The 17,535-nt window shown below is 41.5% G+C and overlaps 3 protein-coding genes and 1 long non-coding RNA gene across 4 annotated transcripts; 3 read left to right on the plus strand and 1 right to left on the minus strand.

Moving 5' to 3' along the window:
• The first annotated feature begins 392 nt into the window (after window positions 1-392).
• On the plus strand, window positions 393-3,550 carry LOC307089777 (betaine--homocysteine S-methyltransferase 1). Its single transcript, XM_079756200.1, has 8 exons — window positions 393-458; window positions 998-1,130; window positions 1,300-1,412; window positions 1,793-1,984; window positions 2,114-2,261; window positions 2,410-2,592; window positions 2,746-2,974; window positions 3,073-3,550. The coding sequence occupies exons 1-8, from the start codon at window positions 438-440 to the stop codon at window positions 3,248-3,250; spliced, it is 1,197 nt and encodes a 398-aa protein (XP_079612326.1). The 5' UTR covers window positions 393-437; the 3' UTR covers window positions 3,251-3,550.
• Window positions 3,551-4,053: 503 nt separating this feature from the next.
• kgd4 (alpha-ketoglutarate dehydrogenase subunit 4) lies at window positions 4,054-6,935 on the plus strand. The gene is made up of 5 exons (XM_079730921.1): window positions 4,054-4,278; window positions 4,585-4,670; window positions 5,282-5,345; window positions 5,557-5,762; window positions 6,338-6,935. Exons 2-5 carry the CDS (start codon window positions 4,617-4,619, stop codon window positions 6,353-6,355), a joined length of 342 nt encoding a protein of 113 aa, XP_079587047.1. The 5' UTR covers window positions 4,054-4,278; window positions 4,585-4,616; the 3' UTR covers window positions 6,356-6,935.
• A 90-nt stretch (window positions 6,936-7,025) lies between these two features.
• pdxp (pyridoxal (pyridoxine, vitamin B6) phosphatase) lies at window positions 7,026-9,237 on the minus strand. The gene is made up of 2 exons (XM_079730907.1): window positions 8,508-9,237; window positions 7,026-8,109 (listed from the first exon to the last, which is right to left on the minus strand). Exons 1-2 carry the CDS (start codon window positions 9,103-9,105, stop codon window positions 7,775-7,777), a joined length of 933 nt encoding a protein of 310 aa, XP_079587033.1. The 5' UTR covers window positions 9,106-9,237; the 3' UTR covers window positions 7,026-7,774.
• A 6,832-nt stretch (window positions 9,238-16,069) lies between these two features.
• On the plus strand, window positions 16,070-17,282 carry LOC307091318. Its single transcript, XR_013812730.1, has 3 exons — window positions 16,070-16,184; window positions 16,534-16,571; window positions 16,732-17,282. It is a non-coding gene; the product is annotated as an uncharacterized lncRNA (long non-coding RNA).
• Window positions 17,283-17,535: the final 253 nt, after the last annotated feature.

Raw genomic sequence — 17,535 nt, forward strand, 5'->3', positions numbered from 1 at the left:
GTGTGTTTATTGTGACGTTGTTATTTGTGTTGCATTCCATAACAGCCACCCATAATTCAGTATTGATTACATAATATGATCATAATATTTTAAAAGGCCGATAGGGTTGTGTAGCAAATGCAGGCAACATAATTAAAATAACTTTATAAGAGCTTTAATGTGTTTTCTCATTGTCAGTAATTAAAGAAAATCTGTTAACAACAGGGTTGCAGATAAACTTACCAATACCCAGAAAAAGCCTAAGAAAAATAACTTACAATACCCGCATTCAACAAGAACCGGGAGGGTAATGAACATTAGGTTGTGCAACTTGCATCTTGCCAATCAGAAGTGTGGTGTCCGACCCCTCCCCTAGCACACTTGGGTATATAGGCCGTCTGACTGAACCCTAAGATACTTCAGCCACAGTTGTCAGGGTTTGACGGCGATTTGGAAGGATGGCACCCTCAGGAAAAAAGGTATGTGTATGATCTGCACATTTCAGCCCTTTAACAGCCTGTTGGGTTACTTTTTTAAGCATCAAGCTCGATGCCATTTTTTTTTTGTATGTCATTTATCATTATTTAATGTATCGATTTTGTTTTGATCTCCGATAAATGTCGTCTAGCACAGCAAAAGGCAGACGTTTCTCTGTAGGACCGATCGATGCACTCGTTTGTTGTCTTCAGAATTAAAATTTACTTTGATGATGAATCCATCGTTATCAAGCTTAGTCCATCTGCGTAAGTCCAATGCATCATTAGGAGCAGCTGTTTTCAAACAGCATGACAATCTGCTGACTATGTTTAAGACACCCAAATGTGTTTCCCAAACTCCATACTTTTATATCTATACTATATTTTTCAAAATAATCTTGAACTAAAATTGCAGCATCTTATTTGCGCACCACGTGGCATACTTCATGCAAGCGCGCGTTGCCGCCCACCTATAAGCGGACTTGGCTTGCAACATGCACTCTCCAAGAAAAACCGCAATGTAACTGGTATTATCATTTCAGGGTATCTTGGAGCGCCTTGCCGCTGGCGAGGTCGTCATTGGAGATGGTGGTTTTGTGTTCGCCCTGGAGAAGAGGGGCTACGTCAAGGCAGGACCATGGACCCCTGAAGCCGCTGCAGAGCACCCAGAAGCAGGTAGGGTGGACAATAACAATAATAAAAAAAATGTATACATTCAATTACTAGATAAACTTCAGGGTTGACATTTTTATATTTCCATGGTTTGTTCCAATGAATTGCGTGACACTTGATCATCTGCATTGCAGTCAGAAAGAAATTTGTCTATTTATTTATTTTTCTTCAGTGCGACAGCTGCACAGGGAGTTCCTGAGGGCTGGGGCCAACGTTATGCAGACATTCACCTTCTACGCCAGTGATGACAAACTGGAGAACAGGGGCAACCAGCTTGGCTTCACAGTAGGTTGCTGGAAGGAACAATAAAAACAATATTGTGCGCTGAAATGCATTTAGATCCCAATTGTTTAGGACCTGACTTTTGAACTACAAATCAACCGTGGCTGGTACAACTACCACTTAATCACTTCACTTTTCTGTTACTTATATTTGTTTTTTCTTATTTTTATATTTTTAAATATCTATTTACTTTATATTGTATTTTTGCTGCTATGTGTGTTTTGAGGTACCAAGCATGAGAATTATACTCTTGTACAATAAGAATGTAATAAAAACAATTCAGATTCAGATTCAGATTCAGACTTGGTTTACTGTGTTACTGTGTTACTAGTAGCGTCATCGTTGGCTCAAGCTGTTTCCTCTTTCCTGAATTACGTTTCCAGGGAGCCCAAATCAACGAGGCGGCGTGTGACTTGGCTCGCGAGGTGGCCAATGAGGGTGACGGTCTGGTGGCCGGCGGTGTCTGCCAGACTCCCTCTTATCTGAGTTGCAAGAGTGAAACGGAGGTGAAGGCCATCTTCAAGAAGCAGCTGGACGTGTTTGTTAAGAAAGACGTGGACTTCCTGATCGCTGAGGTACAGCAAATGTATCCCATCATAGAACCAGTTTTTTGCTGGTTGTTGGTGGTCTTTTAGACCCATTCCAGATGAGGTGGGTTGGCGGCTGGTCTGTATTTTGCTAACTTATCTATCTCCTGCCTGCAGTACTTTGAACATGTTGAAGAGGCGGAGTGGGCTGTACAGACGCTGAAGGAGACAGGGAAGCCGGTGGCAGCCTCCATGTGCATCGGACCGGACGGGGACATGCACGGGGTCACCCCTGGTGACTGTGCCGTCAGGCTGGTGAAGGCTGGTGGGTACAAACCTCTCACAATAAGGCCTGTAGACATGAACAACTCTCTGCAAGGATGGCCTTTCTATTTTGCTCTTAAGTCGCAGTGAAAACAAGAGGGGTCTGACTGTATCCCAAGGTTAAAGTTGAACTATCTCTGGCCCTCCAGGTGCCGAGATTGTGGGAATCAACTGCCACTTTGACCCCATGACCTGTGTGAAGACTGTGAAGATGATGAAGGATGCCGTGGAGAAGGCTGGTCTTAAGGCCCACTACATGGTGCAGCCTTTGGCCTTCCACACCCCTGACTGCAGCTGCCAGGGATTCATCGATCTGCCAGAGTTCCCCTTCGGTTAGCTTTCCATATGTTTCAATAATGGTTATACTGGTTATGCATGACACAGGCATGCATGCACTGGTATTAAACTTGCTGCAGGACACCCTCTACTGGAGCCTTCACCACATGACCCAGGGGCAGAGACATGATCTGGTTTGTGTAATATAGGACTGGAGCCCAGGATCCTGACCCGTTGGGACATGCACCAGTATGCCAGGGAGGCCTACAAAGTGGGCATCCGCTTCATCGGGGGCTGCTGCGGCTTCGAGCCCTACCACATCAGGGCCGTGGCGGAGGAGCTGGCCACCGAGAGAGGATGCCTGCCTGCCGCCTCTGAGAAACACGGCCTCTGGGGCGCCGGCCTGGAGATGCACACCAAACCATGGGTCAGAGCCAGGTGAGAAGAATATGTTCCCTCAGAACTTTTATAACGCAAAGATGAATGCACAGATGGGTTTTGTAGCTGTTGTGTAACCTCATTTTATTTTTCTCAAGGGCTCGTCGTGACTACTGGGAGGGCCTGAAGCCAGCATCCGGACGGCCCCTGTGCCCCTCTATGGCCACCCCTGACGGCTGGGGCGTCACCAAGGGCCACGCCGACCTCATGCAGCAGAAGGAAGCCACCACCCAGGAGCAGCTCAAACCCCTGTTCGAGAAGGCCAAGACCCATTAAGCTGTTCAGTTACCTTAGTCTGAGCTGTCTTACCAGGGGCCCGTTGGGAATCTGATCTGTTTACAGTTTTGTGCGTACAGCTGACCGTACATCTGTGACGCCATCCTATTTGGGTAATGCAGCACCTGTCTCATTCCCATTTACAAGGGCAAGTTCCTAAACTGTAAGAAAAAAATGAAAAATATATAAATAAGCTGCGCTGCTGTTAAAGCAATTCCATATGCATACTGCATTTCCAATTTGGAACTAGCCCATGTAGCTTCTGGACCATTTGCTGTAATAAAATACACCTTTGTGAAATTTGCGTTTTTCTGATTTCTTGGCCATTGGAAAGGAGTGAAAATTGCCACTACTGCTTTTAATTATGCCTCCCTCCCTATATAAGAATACTTCACAATTATTCAATTGGTTTCAAACCTGGAGATTATAAACAATGGAATGACTTATGAATGAATCTTGCTTCCATACAAATTCGTTCTAATCTTGATGCAGTTGTTAATTGCTCAGTAATTAATAATTGAGTGAAGAAAACAACTGTATCAAGATTAGCGCGAATTTGTATTTATCAATATTCACTGTAGATTTACATTGGTATTTAGGTTATATCGTAGATTACAATGGGATATAGGTGGCAATTAAATTCATCGGTTATCTTAGGTTTTTCAGACAAATTGTTTTATGTTCTGTTATAGTCTCGCACATTCTCACTGGGATCATGTGATCTGCTAGACGCAGCGTCCGTCGGACCACGTGACCTGGTGGAATTGTATCTCTGGGTATAAAGGATGGCAACGTAAGCGCCTTTTATAGTTACTAGCTTGTGGTTGTCTTATATCGGCTATTCATTTATGAATATTGTCCGTAATTAACGGTGGTGAACACTATTTTGATGCAGTACGATAAGCGGGATCTTTATTCTATTCATTCACTATCCAGTAAGGTTATACACCCTGGTGCTAGGATGTCCTGAGCAGATACTGACCGACCTCCAGGTCACGACATTGTCGAATAAAGACATTTTAAGCAAGGTAAAGATGTTTAATGTTAAACCTCGATAAATGTCATACGGATGAGGCTTTTATATAATATTGTGTGTGTTTTGACCATAGACTATAGGTTGCGATTTGGAAGCATTATTTCAATGTGAATATTTCCAATGTGAATATTTCCAATGCCGTTACAAACGTGACAATGAAAATAACAAGACTACAAACAGTTCACACATCAAGTTAAAAGGACGCAGTAAATAAATGGTAGCTATAATCTGTGAAGGTGTCGGTCAGGAGTCATCACGCTTCTCTGCTGCCCTCTTGTGGTGTTTGTGGCCCTTGCAGCGATCTACCCGGAATTAAAGGACGAGGTCATCATGGGTAGCAAAGTCAGCTCCAAAATGGCAGCTCCTGCCGCCCGTGTAATTCAGGTATGGCTCGTTAATGGCTCTCATACTCGTCCTATTTCATAGTATGCGCTGCGTGTAGTCGATCGCTTTAAGGATATGTTTTTCAAACTTCATCAGAATCAATTGTCTTGTGATTTAATTATGTTATAATATGAATAAAAGGTACCGGAATCGATGGAGCTATCGGAATGGCCAACATTTGCCCGTGTCCTTGTTGAGCTGTATGCATGTTATGCCAACTTATTTTGTGTTGTTGAAGATACAAGACGCTTGATTTGGTTAGGCTAAGGCTGAAGTAGAAAGTCAAGGTCGAATTAAATGTCTATGCCAGATAATGCTAAATGTATCATTGACTGTCATCGTTGAAGATCGATATTGTTAGGCTAATGTCATGGAAACCGATATCGAGAACTTTTCAAGTGGTTTACTAAGTTGTCAGACTCGATTGACGGGAAACAGTTGTTGTAGCCTATATTTGATTCACATATTCTATTAAGTATGTTTCCTCTATTGACGCAAATGATGTACCAAACGTACCAGTCCTGTGTATCGTCCTATTCACCAACCTATGCCTTCCAATAAAATATGTGTTGTGCTATATTGTCTGCTGTCATTTGTCATTTGTTGTTCAGGCTATCAGGCCCCGTGCCCCTCTGATAAAGTTTCCTGACCGGCTAGGCGTGGCAAAGCCTAATGGTAAGTTGGGGTATTTTGTAATTAGCCTGATGTAGAGTGTTTGTACTATGCTTATAGTTGCGTCCTTACTTATATGTATTGTATATGTTATATTAATATATTTTTGAAAGTTCATGACTTTCTTATCGAGCACAGACAAGACCCCAGCCATTTCTTGTGCTAAAAATGCCTCTCTTGTGTGCCCTTTTGTTCTATGCCCTTTTGTTCGCAGCCTCTGAGGCAATAAAATTATTGGCAGTGAACATGCCACAACAGAGCCCTCCCAATTCCATGTCGGTAGGGACAACGCCTCCCTACCGACCTGCGGTCCCTTTCACTAGGCTTCCTGGATCCCCAGACACCCTGGCCTCTATCCAGCTGGTACCCCAGAGGTACCGCAGGAGACCCATGGTGGTGGAGGAGATGGAGTACATCCAGGTCAGCCTCTCTCTGTCTGTACTTGATGAGTGCTGCTTTTCTGCCTCCAACGAGCGTATGTTACTGTTTTTAAATAACGGTAGAGATGTATTTGTATCCATGTTCGTGCAAGGATCAATGGAGCCCCACTTTAATTAGAAAGCTGAAAGCCACGCTTCTTGTGGTTTACCATCTTGTGTGGATAAAGCCACAAGATTAGTTATAAAATGATTAGTTAGGCCACTAAACATTTATAAAGACACAAAATAAGTTCTACCTCTGTGTGGAATAGCCACCGAAAGGTCTGTGACTTGCGACAGGTTTATCCCAAACAGATCCCCAGCAAGAAGGGTCAAGCAATCCCTCTTCCTACTTCAAGTTTCTACCGTTTTGTAATTGTAATTGACAAAATGCTTGCAATGGCGTGAACACCCCTTGCTCCCTCCATTTGCTATTTGACACTGAAGTATAATTCACCATTTTATGTGTGTAATATGCTATGTGTCATCTGGGGAACTAAAGCTTTTTATAATTTGTGTATTTAACAAAACCTCTCGTGAATTCTGCTTTCTAACTTTCTTTTTGAATATCCACAGCGTGGTGGGCCGGAGTGAACTATGGCACAGTGCGAACATTAAATAGACCTTATCTGCAGAAATCAGCTCTTCTTTTCACTTCAACATTATTCTACATCACAAGGACACCTTCTGCCACAATGCATCACAGATATAATGCAGAATAATGTATGAGATGATTCATGTTGAAAATGTACATATTAAATGTGTTTCTTAAACATTGTATAGACTTTATGCTTGTCTTGTGTCTAAATTGTACAGGAGATTCAATTCCCATCATGTTCTCCCAGACACAGTAAGGCATTCTATCATTTATTTTTACTCTTGGACCAATAGCTGGACAAACTGCACTCCATTGTTTCCAATTACAGTATAAGGCATTCAATAAGGCCTGTTTTACCCTCCTGAAGCCAATAGCTAGATACAATGTAAAGGCTGGAATACATTTAAGACAAAAACAACTGATTTTTAAGCTGTTGGTTAGTTCCATTGCAATATTCCGTCCAGAGTATTATTGTTGAGTGTTTCTGCAGAGATTGGGGCTAAGGAAGAAAGCAAATATACTGGGAATGCATTTACATTAAATGCTGATTTTGAATGATTAAAATATTTAAGTTTACCTTGGATTTATTCATTGGATTCTTTCTGTGTATTTTACTCTACAATATTTGGGACATTTATCACTTTTAATTTCCTCTGCAAGATCAGTGACAAACATTTGTGACACAGGATATTTATTGTGCTAGTTGAGCTGCTAAGACATGAACATAGGATATTACAACTGGCAAGTCTGTCCTGTTCTTCTTAGAAAGTAATGAACTGATTCATAACCCATGTTAATATTGGCACAAGAATTAACAAAAAAGAGACATGCACATGTCAGATTACAACCGTACAATAGCCAGACCAAATTTTTATCATCTTGCGGCGCATAGTTTTGAATAAGGAAAAATACTATTCTCAAACAAATTAAAAGGAAAATTCCACATCCATAAGTATGTTGCTTTGCCTTTAGGGCCATCACAGTTCAAAAACAATACAGGCAGATATGTGCCCTCACAAAACAGTTCATATTACACACAACCCATGATCCAGTTTGAACCAGTGAGCGCACTCAAAGGAACACTAACTAAGATATTATAAAGCCACAACTTGGCACAACAGCCGTCAATGCTGAGGTATTGGGAACAATAGGACTGTCTTGGAACTGCAGCATATACTATTCTTGCTGTAATGAATTCAAAAAAACTGCCTATGTACATACCATTGTAAAATAACACCACTGTTACAGTTCTTTATATACCAATCGTAATTTTATGTAATCAGTGCAGTGTCACCAGCAAACCATTTGATTCAGACCCCCCCTGGCCCCTTCAGAACACAGGATCATATTGCAATGAAATAGATCACAACATCCACAGTCCTTACAGTGTAAAAGACCTCCATGCATTAAGTCAGTCAGTCCAGTTCCTCGAAAGCAGGTAAGAAGTCTGCAATGGTGTCGACCACATAGTCTGGCACAAAGCTCTGCTCGTTGGACTGTTCACTTTTGCTGTATTCTTCAGCTTCCTCCATTTGAGATATGCCGGTAAGGGTGAGCATGGTTTCCAGACCACAGTTAGAGCCAAACAGCATGTCTGTCTCCAGGCGGTCCCCAACCATCAGGCATTGGGCCGGGTCCACACCTGTGAATTGACTGGAAATGCACTCGAACATGAAACGGCTGGGCTTGCCAATAATTGTAGCCTTGCGGCCGGTGGCGACTTCAAGTGCTGCAGTGAGGCATCCAGAGCCTGTGGTTGGAGCAAAGGGGGACAATTAAAGTTTCCTCATGTTATTCATTTCACCATATTTGAAGGAAGTGTCTGAGTCTATTACTAAAGGAGGTTTTCAATAAGTGGATCCATAAAATAGTAGTGGTACCAACTACTTCTTGACCAAATTATGGAACAACCACAGAACCAATTGTTATTATTCTAATTATATATATAAGCAATATTAAAGCAGCAAGATGGCGGCTTGGAATTTGTGCGGCAGCATGTGAACCATCCTCTTTACCACTTGTCATTTAACAGATACTTTTATTCAAAGCAACTTGCAGTGAATGATTTTAGATACATGTCTTTAAAGAGCAGGGAGGTGGGTAAGGCCTCTTGCTCTGTCTATGAATACGTTTGTAAATGAGTTATACCTGGTAATATTCTTCCATCTTTCAATGGGTGCCATGGGTCATTGTCTGTGGCAAGAAACAAACAGTCTGGATCTTTCAAGAAGCACGATGCTTTAGCTAATTTCAGAAAAGTAAATTGATCATCATGACCAACTAACACCGCTTTGACATCGGTGGGTAAGGCGCAGTTGTAAATGGTGGCGTCTGGTTCGTCGACCTCCTCTAGGTAGGGAACGTTTGCCTCTCTCAACTCGTTCCGGATTCCTTCGCATCCGATGACAAACACCTTGCCCTGGACCTTGGCCACGTCTCTCAAGTAGATCGCAGAGCAGTAGGACGAGCTGAATATCTGTTCTTGGTTCACGTTAGTGAAGCCCAGTCGGCAAAACTTGTGAACGTAATTCTCGCGCGGCCTAGTAGAATTATTTGTTACGAAGAACACACCTTTGCCCTGTTTAATCAACGTATTTACCACATTTGGAGCTCCCGTTATCGCTTTTTCACCATGCCAAATTACTCCATCACAATCGAAAAGGAAAAAATCCTTTGCCTCAAGTAAATGTCTTATCTGAGAGCCTCGAATTTTCCGACATCCTTTTAAACCAATGGCACCATCCATTCCAAATGCTGTGCGTGCTTGTATGTTACAACTCTAAAATTAGTAATCCAGTTGCATTTTCTAGACAGGACAAAGGATAGATAATGATATATTTTTTAAAGAAATATCGCAGTCGTGTCAAAACAGGCTACATAAACATTGACATGTAACCACGCCCCTCTTGTTGTTTCTGACCAATCAAATGGCAGCACGCCAACCAATAACAAATGACTTTATAGCACCCACCAACCATTCGGCTGGCTCGTAACGATAACGTTAGGAATGAAACCGTCATGGTTGGATCACTAGGTGGAGCTATAATCAAAAATGACAATCCTTGTGTGAATCTTTTAGATTGTAAATACAAAACCATCAGAAAGAACAATTTTCAAAAGCTATTGCAGTTTGAATACTTATGTGTGCCTTTACTGAGTTGTGCAGCTAGAAACATCCACAGCTCCACGTGGGTAAAACCAGGAAGCGGTGGAGCTTGAGAGAAAAAAGGATGGTCACTCCTGTGTCCTTGAAGGGTGTGTCCATTTGGAGCTGGTGCAATCCTGAAAGAATCAGTGTGTGGACCTGGGTAGCAAACTGGACTGGTCCTGGAACACTAAGGCAGTATACAAGAACGGCGAGAGCCTATTGTATATACTGAGGAGGCTCTTCATTCAAATGTATGTAGGACAATGCTGTACATGTTCCAAACAGTCTTATCTTATCTTGGTTAACTTTATCTGTGCGGCCAGTAAAACAAGTGGCTCAACTAAGTGTGCATACAAAACACATGAGTCTGTTTTCAGAGGAGCCTGAACCCATGGTTGTCTCCAAACAAAACCCTCCATTTCCTAATGGTAACCCTCTCCCTGAATTTTGTTGACACAAAAGAGGTGGGCAATGTGTTGATAGGCAGCTCCAGCCCCAGGCGTATAGAAGTTATAAGGAGCATCTGGAAAGGTGTATTTCTCCTCCGCTGAGGTAGGTAGGCTCTAACATAGGTCAACAAAATGAACCTTTGGCATCATCTTTCAAAAAAATTATGAAAGTAATTTTCTCCTCCTCAAGTTCATGCTTCAGTTGAATGTTCTCTTCCAACAGGTGATTGTTTTCATCATGCCTATTCAGACAAAAATGACAATCAGCTTTCAAATCATGCTTCAGTTGTGCATTCTCCTCCAACAGGCGATTGATTTCATCATGCCTAATCCGGCAAAGATGACATTTTGCTTCCATCTGTGCCCTTGCTTCTGCTTCACTATGTGCCATCTCTTCTGCCTCTTTCTGTGCATGCTGTTGCTCATCTCTTCCAGACTTTCTTAAAACCCCTTCTGGCTGTGCCACAGAGATTTCATTGCGACCTAATTGTAGAGATGGTGCCCAGTCTGGATGGGCCTCTGACATTTCATATGCTAGTTGACCTGTAGAGTAATTAGAAAGTGGGTTATATAGATAAAAACCATCAGGTCAATTAAATTCCAAGTGTGGAATGGCAGTATAATGACAATATACATAGTACCACTTTTTATACGTATTTATTATTTTATTTTATTTGTATTATTATTTTATTTATTCATTTTCTCTTCCATATGGCTATTTTTATTTTCTTATGAGAGGTGGGTTGTGGGTGGGATATGGGGGGCTGGGGAGGGTGGATGGGGTGATTATGTGTCTCTGACAACTATAATTGTACTTTTGTGAATCCCCTCATAAAGAAAAGAAAATAATCTAATTTGCATTACTGTCAAACACAAGGAGGCTTACACACACACCACACACACACATGCACACACACGCACACCCACACACGCACTCACACACACTTACTTCCTTATGGCTGACCAGTGTATTCGATGATGACGTTGCTCCACTTGAGTCGGGTTGTTGTGGGGGGTGATGCCATTTCATGTGGCTATGGAGGCAAGAGGGGGGCCCCTGCAGCACACTGATGTCTCTGTGCACGCCGCTTCTCCCAGTGGTCTGCTCCTGTAGGTGTGCTACACCCTGGTGACTGGCTGAGTGCCATGTGAGACGGTTGGCAGGCAGGCTTTACCGAGGATCAAACAAACACACACATGCTTAATAATCTAGCCTGGGCCGACTGTGGTGCGCATTGAAATTCCCAGGAAACGTGAACTAGCCTAATTTAAATATAGGTGGATAAGCATTAGCCATCTCAACAATTTAAGTTAATTCTAACAGACTTACAATTAAGTAACACAAACAGAGAAAGAAAGAGAAACCCACTGGAATGAAAATGCAGCAAACACACTTTCATTGAAGCTGAAATTTTGAAGAATTGTATGTTTTAACGTCTCTGATCCTTGCCTTGATCCATGGTGTAGAATAAACATGTACCCCTGAAATCTCCAGTAAAGATGTAATAATACAGTATCAAAACATGTTCCCCATATTCATACAGTGTACATGGAGTGAGTAGTGGTGCACAATAACGTGATTCTGTCGCGGGAGCATCGTTTGATAGAGGATATTGGTCTACAGATCAAATACGCGACCAAACACAAGGTAGCATTTATTGATATGGTAGTTGTATACATTGTTCTGCTAATGTATGCTCCCTTCACGTTATTTCGCACCACTACTACTAACCCCATGTACACAGTAAGAATATGGATATTTTCTTACTGTGTAAATTTTGATATTACAAATTTTGATATTACAGATTGATGCAGGAATGAGTGCCAAACAAGCAACGTTAGCCTTATTCATAGCTTCAAGATACAACAAAAGAAAGAGCAATGTAGTAAGGGATAAAACATATCATTTGGTCATTAAACAAACACACGGTTGTTACCATGTTGTACACAGTGGCCCTGGAGTCCACCGTGTTATTATACACACTGTTTAATCATTATCAAGAAGGGTGTTAAACTTATGAAACCTGTTAAACAATAATTATCATTCAAGTTGTTTTCTCAAGTATCCAACCCAGTCTCAAGTGTTTCATTAATGTTTGACAGGTACCATGTACAACGCATGGTAGCAAGGGAGTTAAATTATACAGGATCTGTCAGGTTTCCGATATGTGTCCCCCCCAATGTTAAACTCATTCCTATGCCCCTGCATGGTAGAGAATATTATTTTTACAATGGAGGCAGATCGACCCAGTTTATGACACTTTCGCAATCAATAAAATGTGCAGACGGTACCTTATAGGCCTACTGTAAACATGGACCCGGCTAAATCTACATTTTGGACCCCCTGATCAGCTCGCACTGTATAGTATTTTTCAGATATCAAAACAGTAACTTGGACATGATCCCACTATCTAAACCAACATATGTCATTTTCTGGATACAAGGTCAATAAGGTAGAAAGCCACTCAGGACCAGTGCTTTGATGCGGAAGATGTCAAGGGAGATTACACAGAAATTAACTTTGCACAACCTCAAGTCAGACGTTTAAACTGTGATGCTCTTGTGTTCTATCAGGATGTAAGTTTTGATCATGTCTTTATGGACCACTGAGATTATATTTCAAGGATGATGAAGCTTTATGACCAGTAGTTCTTTATGAAAAGTATTTCCTTTATTCGTCTGCTTTCAATCAAAATCAATATTTACCTTTCTGCATGTAAAAGAATGACGATGCAAAAAAGGGGCGGTCACTGTAGATCTCTATATAAGTCATGAGCAGGACTCCATGAGTACTTTAGTGCTCCAACAGAAGCAGCAGTGAGTGAGAGATGTCATTATTTTAAAACAGGAGCTGTTTTACTGATGGATCCCTTATTGGTGAGTACAGAGGCTTTTACTCAGAGGTAATTTGTTTTTAGAGCAGCACTAACTGTGCTGTTTAACAGCTCAGCTCTGTGTAGGACCCCACGTTGGTCAAAAAAACCACCTCAACTGCGGGATGATCTGTTTGGATGGTTTATAATACAAAGATGTAGCTGTTGACTCTTTACAGAAGAGGTACGTACTTTCCAAGAGTCATGGTGAGTGCCTTGGATACCGGGGCTTTTTCCAATGGTAATGATTGACATTTGAAAGACAAGCCCTTTGCCCCAACTCTTTATTTGTAATATGATTGGTTTGGTTAAAGGTCCCATGGCATGACAATTTCAGTTTATGAGGTTTTCTAACAATAATAAGAGTACTCCTAGCCTGCTTATGGTCCCACAGTGGCTAGAAATGGCGTTCGGTGTTAAACGAGCTCTAGGAATCCTGCTCTGCCTTTGACAAAAACAAAGCTCAGATGAGCTGATTTGGAATTTGGCCCCATATGTCGTCATGTCGGGCCAGGTTACCCCCCCCTTTCTCTGCTTCTTTGTTATTTGGATAACCGTTCTGCTGTTGGTGTTATGGTGCATAACACGCAACAGTAACGTAAGCTTGCGTAAAGCTCCCATTTGGTGAAAAGACTGCGTCGGGTTATCTGGAGTCTCTGGTAGGCTACTTCCACAACGAGACTCGTACTGGGAGTTATCTCTGCCATGGTTGGGAAGGAATTGGGGTAAAGGAACTTTTGGCTTTGACTCCCTGAAGTCCAGATCAGGCACGGCGCCAGGATTCCAGTTGTGGATGGGCCAGACCAATTGTGGGTGGATCTTAAATTAAAAATGTTATAAAACCTATTTAACCTAATACAAATGACTTACTAATATACTGTTATATTATCTGTGCATAATAGAGATTTGAATAGCTTGATGCTCTTTAAATATTTTGTTGCATTGTAAAAAGTTTCGGTGCATAGGACGGACCTATCAGCGATCGCTCCTTAAGCCTTTCCTCGTAAAGAACGTTCCTCTGCGTCTTTCTCGTAGATCGCACCATCTTTCAACGTCTTTGTTAAATGCGACTGCATCACCTTCTCTGTCATGATGGTCAGCAGCTCGCAGATTTCCCCGTCTCTCATGTTAGAACTGCCCATGTTGATATCGCTGCGTTATTGTCTCAGTAGCAGGGGCGTAGGAATGAGTTATAATTTTTGGGTGACACAAATGCGCCTGTCTCCGATATTGGAGGGGACACGTCCCCTCCGTCCCCCCCGGTTCCTACACCCTTGCTCAGTAGAGACAACGCAGCAACCCCCCCCCCCCCCCATTTAGCCTACATCAAAAAATAAACCGCCAGTGTGTGTAAGGTCCGGGAGTGTAAAAACGTCTCTTGGTTTTGACCAAAGAACAGCGCTTTGCAATTACGCACCATACCTGGCTGTGCTTTAGCGCGTCACTCTATAGACCAGGTCTAGTAGGCAATGACTGTAAAAGTCGTCAGGAATCGATTATTTCCCACATAGTTTAGTTATGCTCGTATCACATGAGGCCGACTATTTCAGAATTCTGTTTAATTGTTTTAAGTTTTCAACAATATTTTGATATCATTAGCAACAGACTGAGCTTGGCCTATTATACAAAGAACTAGCATTCAAATGTAGCCTATAGCTACAATAGCCTACCGCCAATTCACCGTCATCCACGAAGATAACAGCCCTTTAACGCAAATCGGATCAAGCATCAATATTAACAAAGTTTGCTGCATTGCAAAAATAAAGCATTTCAGAAGCCTTTAAAAATATATATATACAAAATTAAAATATATAACGGGTTTTTTTTAATTTTGGGTGGGCCTGTTGAGAAGTGGGTGGTCCTATGTCCGTCAGGCCCACTCATAACGCCGTGCCTAGTCGACTGAACCGTGACATGGAGGAGAAAGGGATTGTTTCCCGGGATTGTCTCCCCAACTGCCGGAGCACCGCTGCCGAGGAGCCAAGGAGGAGACAAGAACTTCAGAACTTTAATGAAAAATTTATTGAACATCAACATTTCAATAAAACGGACTCAGATGAATCCGAATCCGACATCTCTGTGGCCTCAGGGGATGGTTGAGAATTCCTCTGACTGGTCTTTACTTTCTTTCTTGTTACTGTATAAAGAAACACAAAGAACATTGACCACAACAGCAGACAGGTTACATAAGCAATTAAACCGTTTAGACATGGATTCATGACACAACTGTTTCTCAGAATTAGACAGTTTGGTTACCTAGTTTCATATGACAGCATAAGCTAAACGTTAGCTCAACAAATTTAGCACGCCAAAGCCACCGAAAGAAATTTATGTACGCCAAAAAAGTTTGCTAGGTAGAACCAGCTAACCTTACTATAGCATTACATTCTTAAACTTACCAGAAGAGTCATCCTCCAGTTGGGACCTTTTCCTCTTATCCATGTTTTTTGTGCTTGTGCCTGTCTTTTGTCTATCAGCTGTTGGTTTGGGGTGCTGATGATTCCGACATGTTTTCCACATGTTCGTCAAAGCTTTGTAAGCGTCAGCGTCGAGTCATCAGCTAATTGCTTAAACAGAACTTCCGGTTTCGCAACATTCAAAATTAAAGCCTTTAAAGGATCTGATATGGGACACAAAACAGATCACAATCAACGATAAGAAACTCATTTGACTATTATTAATTCTATTAAGCAATCAAATAGTTAACACGTTTCTTATAAGTGCTTATAAAAGTCTAATAATCTCACAATAAACAAGTTTATAATGTAATTATTAACACTTATATATAGTCTTATTAACACGAATTAATGTTAATAAGTATATAATAAGGGTCTTATTACCTATTTACTGAGGCTCAGTACAAGGACCTTAATATAAAGCCTTACCGTTTGACTAAAGTCTACCACACCTGAGGGTTAGGGTTAGGGAGGCGTGATTCATGATTGACCTTTGTATGTAGGGCCTCTGGAGTGTCATGTATTACGTGCCTGGTTAAATTTTGGCCTGATTAAGTGTCCTGAAGGGTTTGAATGCTTCAGAGACTTATGCACTGTTACAAACAGGATAACCCAAGACGTCTGTATAGAGGTGCAATATTGGGCAATTACATGTTACCACAATGATATATGTGTTTTGAATCAACAGAACAGAGGAATGGATGTTGGCAAATTGAGAAATCTGAGAAAAGATCCTCGACGACAGAGAGAATCTTTGAACAGCCATGTTGAGAAAAGAAGAAAAGAGTCTCGGAGCAGGAGAGAAGATCTCCGGGAGAAGAAATTTGATTTCCTACGTGTGATAGAAGAGCCATTACCTCTGAGACGTAGCAGTAGCTACCCGTTTCGTCTCCCAGACAGTGAGTAAAAGATTACTGAGTCCTACTTCTGGTCTGGATGGCTTTGGAGGTGGTTTTGGTGCTAAAAATAATTATAATGAAATATAATATTTGGACTATTTGCCACTTTACAATTTTGTTGTAAAGTATTGTACTGCATTGATGTATTTGGGTTTTATAGATTTACTTAATAATGTCCTTTTTATCTTGAGCAGAACAATTGTAACAAAGAATTTCCTACAGGATTAAATATGATCTCTGATACTGAACAATTGAGAGCTGGATATCACATGTGCTTATTTCCTTTACATGGAAGGGGTTACTGGGAGCTAACTGAGTAGCAATTGAGTTTATTGTGTTTACTCCACAGTGAGCGGGCAGCTCCATGGTGGTGTATCAGAGATGATGGTAGGTTCTACATGTCCTGAATGAGAATTTACAGTCACAGACAGTAACATGACAGTAGAATGTAGGAATAACGCAGTCGATCAGGGAATCTAATGATCATCTAGAGTATCTAGTAAGTAAGCAGGTTTGCATCAATAGATGAATTATTGATGTGTTGCAGATCTAGAACATCACCAACTATCTCGGACATCACGGACACCCAGACCACTGGCCTCCGATCGATTCAGACCCAGCTTGTTCACAAAGTTTCCTGTGGCCTCCAATCTGCATTAAGATTAATAGAACTGGCCTCTAAAACTCTCCATAAGCCAATGTGCAAGTGGCCTCGAAGGTTCAAGACACTATAACTTTTTTTCAATAGTCTAATCTACTTCATAAAACCAGTCCCACTACGCTCCATGACTGCCAAACAATTTGCTAATCCATCACTATGAGGGAATCCCAACTTAATCCCCAAAATGTAAATTGTTTACGTTCCAAGTCTGTGGTCCCAAATAGGTCATAGAGCCAAGATGCAATGTTCAATCCTTTGTTTGCTGCAGGATACCATTATAACCAACCCCACCGTGCTACATTGTTGACTCTCCTCTGTGCTACAGTCTGTTACTTCGTGTTACTCTCTCCCATCATTATCCGTTGCTCTCCCACCGTCCTGTCACCGCCCTAGAAAATTTTAAAGTTAGTGGGTGCTATACCTGGGTAAGAAAGTCTCACCAATCATTGAATGAACTGTTACATGAATTACTTGGATCTTCTTAACAATCTCTCTTACATTTGAAAGTTGAAACCCTTTACATCCTGCTAAAAACTCATCTGTTCAGACTACATCTAGGTGAATGCTAAATTAAAAATAATTAAATATAAAGTCTCTATCTCTTGTTTTTACAGTTCAGCGCTTAAAAGCAGTTGCTATGCTTATTTTATGAATTTGCAATTTCATAGTCGATTGCACCTTGAATTCGTT

This window comes from Pollachius pollachius, assembly GCF_949987615.1.
Source record: "Pollachius pollachius genome assembly, chromosome: 1".
NCBI classification, from domain to species: Eukaryota; Metazoa; Chordata; class Actinopteri; order Gadiformes; family Gadidae; genus Pollachius; species Pollachius pollachius.

What these genes read in the sequence shown, in the direction of transcription:
- LOC307089777 (XM_079756200.1), top strand. Translation starts at nt 438, where the DNA reads ATGGCACCCTCAGGAAAAAAG. An exon ending in TGCAGAGCACCCAGAAGCAG is followed by an intron (nt 1,131 to 1,299) that starts GTAGGGTGGACA and finishes ATTTTTCTTCAG; the next exon opens with TGCGACAGCTGCACAGGGAG. An exon ending in TCTGCCAGAGTTCCCCTTCG is followed by an intron (nt 2,593 to 2,745) that starts GTTAGCTTTCCA and finishes TGTGTAATATAG; the next exon opens with GACTGGAGCCCAGGATCCTG.
- kgd4 (XM_079730921.1), top strand. Translation starts at nt 4,617, where the DNA reads ATGGGTAGCAAAGTCAGCTCCAAAATGGCAGCTCCTGCCGCCCGTGTA. An exon ending in CTGCCGCCCGTGTAATTCAG is followed by an intron (nt 4,671 to 5,281) that starts GTATGGCTCGTT and finishes TTTGTTGTTCAG; the next exon opens with GCTATCAGGCCCCGTGCCCC. An exon ending in AGGCGTGGCAAAGCCTAATG is followed by an intron (nt 5,346 to 5,556) that starts GTAAGTTGGGGT and finishes TTTTGTTCGCAG; the next exon opens with CCTCTGAGGCAATAAAATTA.
- pdxp (XM_079730907.1), bottom strand. Translation starts at nt 9,105, where the DNA reads ATGGATGGTGCCATTGGTTTAAAAGGATGTCGGAAAATTCGAGGCTCT. An exon ending in AGATGGAAGAATATTACCAG is followed by an intron (nt 8,110 to 8,507) that starts GTATAACTCATT and finishes CTCCAACCACAG; the next exon opens with GCTCTGGATGCCTCACTGCA.